Below are 3,231 nucleotides of genomic sequence, written 5' to 3' on the forward strand. Positions count from 1 at the left end.
GGTCAAAAGTTGCTCTAAATTCGAAGAATTTGCAGGGGCTTTGTCAACAACTGGACGAGTAATGTGCAATCTCTCCAATAGACTCGGATTCGTTCACCACAACATTCTGCCTGTCTTCACCAGACACTGATATAACAGTGTGGGAAATGAGACAGTTTGCAGAGGCCCTGAAATGCCCGCGCGTGACTGTTTGCTACATCAACCATTTCCAAGATTTACATTAAAAATAAGCTCTGTTGACTCATTCCAAACCTTTCGACAGCTGGGAGAGCCGTTCAGTTAAGGGGGTTGGGGGGGGGGGGAGGGTTCAGTTTATTTTGTTTTAAGGAGGCCGGAGTAACCCATCCAAATTAAATAACTCATCTACAAATACAACGAGGCAGGAGAGCGGCTCTGCAAGTCTCCCCTTACCTGCCGTTCAACAGCTTGAACAAACGACTGCCCCCCCCCCCCTCCAAGAACATCAAAGTCACCCAACTGAGATTGTGCAGTCGTCAAAAGTCCTTCAGCCGAACCGCGCACACTCTGCAAGTGAGTGCGTTTATGTCAAACCGAACAGTGATTCTCCACTCCCCGGCTCAGCTTCTGGGGTTAGAGCAAGCGGCCGGACTCAGGGCTGTCACCATACGCTGCTACCATCAGGCCGTTTGCAATTTACCTTATATTTTCTGAGAGGGGGAAGCGGGAAAAAAAAACAAGGAACCCGTTCCCAGTTTCAAAGAATTGATCGCCCACCCTCTTCTCTCCTTTTTGTCTACCTGTATCAACAAGCAGTATACCGCTTCGAATCATCACCCACTTGTTTTCCCCCCATAAAGCTCTGTTGGGGCAATTAACGAGGGGCAATGTAGTGGGACTACATTTTCAAAGACTGTAACGGAAAAGGGTGTTGGTTAGATGCATTCAAGGCAGAGCCCAAAATGTCAAGAGCATTGGCCTCCCCCAAGAACACAGAGCGCTGAATACTACTGAGAAAAAACGTATTTTTTTTTCAGACACAACATTTTATTAAAATTCTCAATATAAAAAAGAAACTCGGAAAATCGCTGATCAAGGCGCCTTGTTTTCTTCCCCCCCACCCCTTCCCCCGGCGTTATTCACATCATTGGGTTTGAAAGCAAGCGTCTCCCGAGTGTCTGACACGGTCTGCACTATATACATCGTAACATATTGTCACTCAGCAACGAAGGGGAAACGCTCAACAGGCCACTGCTCGGCACCCCTAACCCCTGTCACACTTCCAACCACAGCCTGCCTCTCCAGAGTCTTTTTTTTAATATATATATTTATAAAAGAGAAACAAACTCACAACTTAAAACGCCGCGCCTCTTCGTTACAAAGTCCCATAAATATTTCAAGTTTCATATAAAAAAATTGGCGAAGATGAGATAAAATGTTCTGCACGTCTTTTTTTTGTTGTTGTTTAAAAGTGTCATTTCGTTTGCACTCGCTTTGTCTCTTAAACACGAACATAAATGACGGGATTATATTCCTACAACACACGGACATACTTTACAAGTCACAAGAACGTTGAATTCGCGGGACTAAAGTTCCGGATTCATCGTCATTATATATTCTGTAAACAGATAGCAACGAAAAATACCTCAGGTGAACCACAGTTCTGAATGTTATGTGCGGCTATGTGTCTGATTCATTCTCTCGCTGTCTCTCTCTCTCACACACACATGCACACTCATACGTTTTTTATATATATATATGGAGAGAGAGAGATTTCTACAGCCCAGTTAAAGCAGTCCTTGCACAGTGGTTCATCCCCAAGTCCATTGTTGACTCTGCACCAGCGGGTGTGTGTGATACTGGGGGTTACTGGCGGAGCTGAAATGGGAGTTGTACTGGACGTGTTGGAGTGACTGTGTGGTGTAGGCTGGGAAGGCGATGCTCGTCTGGAAAGTGGCGGCCGCCAAGTCCTGTGTTTTGAGAGCATTGGTCACCATGCTGGCGTGACAGGGCTTCCCGTCTCTGACCAGGACAGGGACCGCCACCCTCCTGGGCGAGGGCAGGGGGTTGAGGTCCATACCTTTCTCGGCCCGGGCCCTCTTCATCTTGTACCTGTGGTTCTGGAACCAGATCTTCACCTGGGTGGGAGTCAGGCGGATGAGGCTAGCGAGGTGCTCCCTCTCGGGGGCGGACAAGTACCGCTGCTGCCTGAAGCGCCTCTCCAGTTCGTAAGTCTGCGCTTTGGAGAACAGAACTCGGCGTTTCCGCTTCTTGCCGGACTCGCTGCCATTGCTGGAAGTCTCGGTCGCATTGTCTGGCGACTCATCCGCCGAAGGCTCCGAGGATTTACTGGCGGAGTTCTGTTGCTGGGATGCGGCGGGAGAAATCCCGTGGACTGCAGAGAGAGAGAGAGAGAGAGAGATAAATCATTTGCAAACACACTTTTGGTATTAATCTCCCTCCACGTCAAATCTTACACACCATTTCAGGTTATTATTGCACTAATGTAACTTTAGGATCGACTGAAACCCGCTTAATATCTGAACACAAAACAGGCCAAATCGCCCCCCCCCCCCCCCCCGCCTTGGTATCATCATGTTTTAAAGTTACAGACTAATGGGAGAAGATGTCTTTTTCACAAAAAAAAACTCAGCTCGGTATTGACGCGCTAGAAGGATAATTCCGCACTTACGCGAATACTGGAGATTCTCGGTTGTTGCCAACCACCGGGTGTACGGATTATCGGTGCTGTCATAAAACGGGTTCTTCAGTGGCAGCCTCTGTACGGTTTCCAGGGGACTTTGGCGAGCGAACCCCGAAGTTTTGGCTGTCCCCGCCGCCTCTCTGTCCTCCTCCGCCGCCTCGGCTGTCGATCCGTCCTCATCGTTGGTGTCAGGTAAGTCCAAAATGTCCCTGACGGAAAAGCCAGTCTTTGTGTTGGTCAGCGACATGTTTTGGCCAAATTTATGCAGGCAAAGTTGCAACAAGCGGCACACTCATACACACACATACACACACACGCAGACGGAATCGGTGAAATGTTGGTTCAATTGTACCATTTAGTTCAAACCAGTTGCCGTGTGACCTCCGACTGTCCGCGCACACAGAACAGCACCATTCTGTAAAAATCACACATTAGAAACAAGAGTCCAGTAGAAACCGATCAAAGGTCTCTCTCGGTTCCCATCCCTCGCTCGGCGCTCACTGTGATGCGGAAGGAATGAGACATGGTGAATTCTGTTCGAGTTCTATAAGGTTGGTCAACGGAACGTG

The 3,231-nt window shown here is 48.4% G+C and overlaps 1 protein-coding gene across 1 annotated transcript; it reads right to left on the bottom strand.

Annotated features, from left to right (window-relative positions):
* Window positions 1-1,769: 1,769 nt before the first annotated feature.
* On the bottom strand, window positions 1,770-2,909 carry nkx2.2b (NK2 homeobox 2b). Its single transcript, XM_060831160.1, has 2 exons — window positions 2,651-2,909; window positions 1,770-2,353 (listed from the first exon to the last, which is right to left on the bottom strand). The coding sequence occupies exons 1-2, from the start codon at window positions 2,907-2,909 to the stop codon at window positions 1,770-1,772; spliced, it is 843 nt and encodes a 280-aa protein (XP_060687143.1).
* Window positions 2,910-3,231: the final 322 nt, after the last annotated feature.

Source organism: Hemiscyllium ocellatum, chromosome 10 (genome assembly GCF_020745735.1).
Source record: "Hemiscyllium ocellatum isolate sHemOce1 chromosome 10, sHemOce1.pat.X.cur, whole genome shotgun sequence".
Classification (NCBI taxonomy): Eukaryota; Metazoa; Chordata; class Chondrichthyes; order Orectolobiformes; family Hemiscylliidae; genus Hemiscyllium; species Hemiscyllium ocellatum.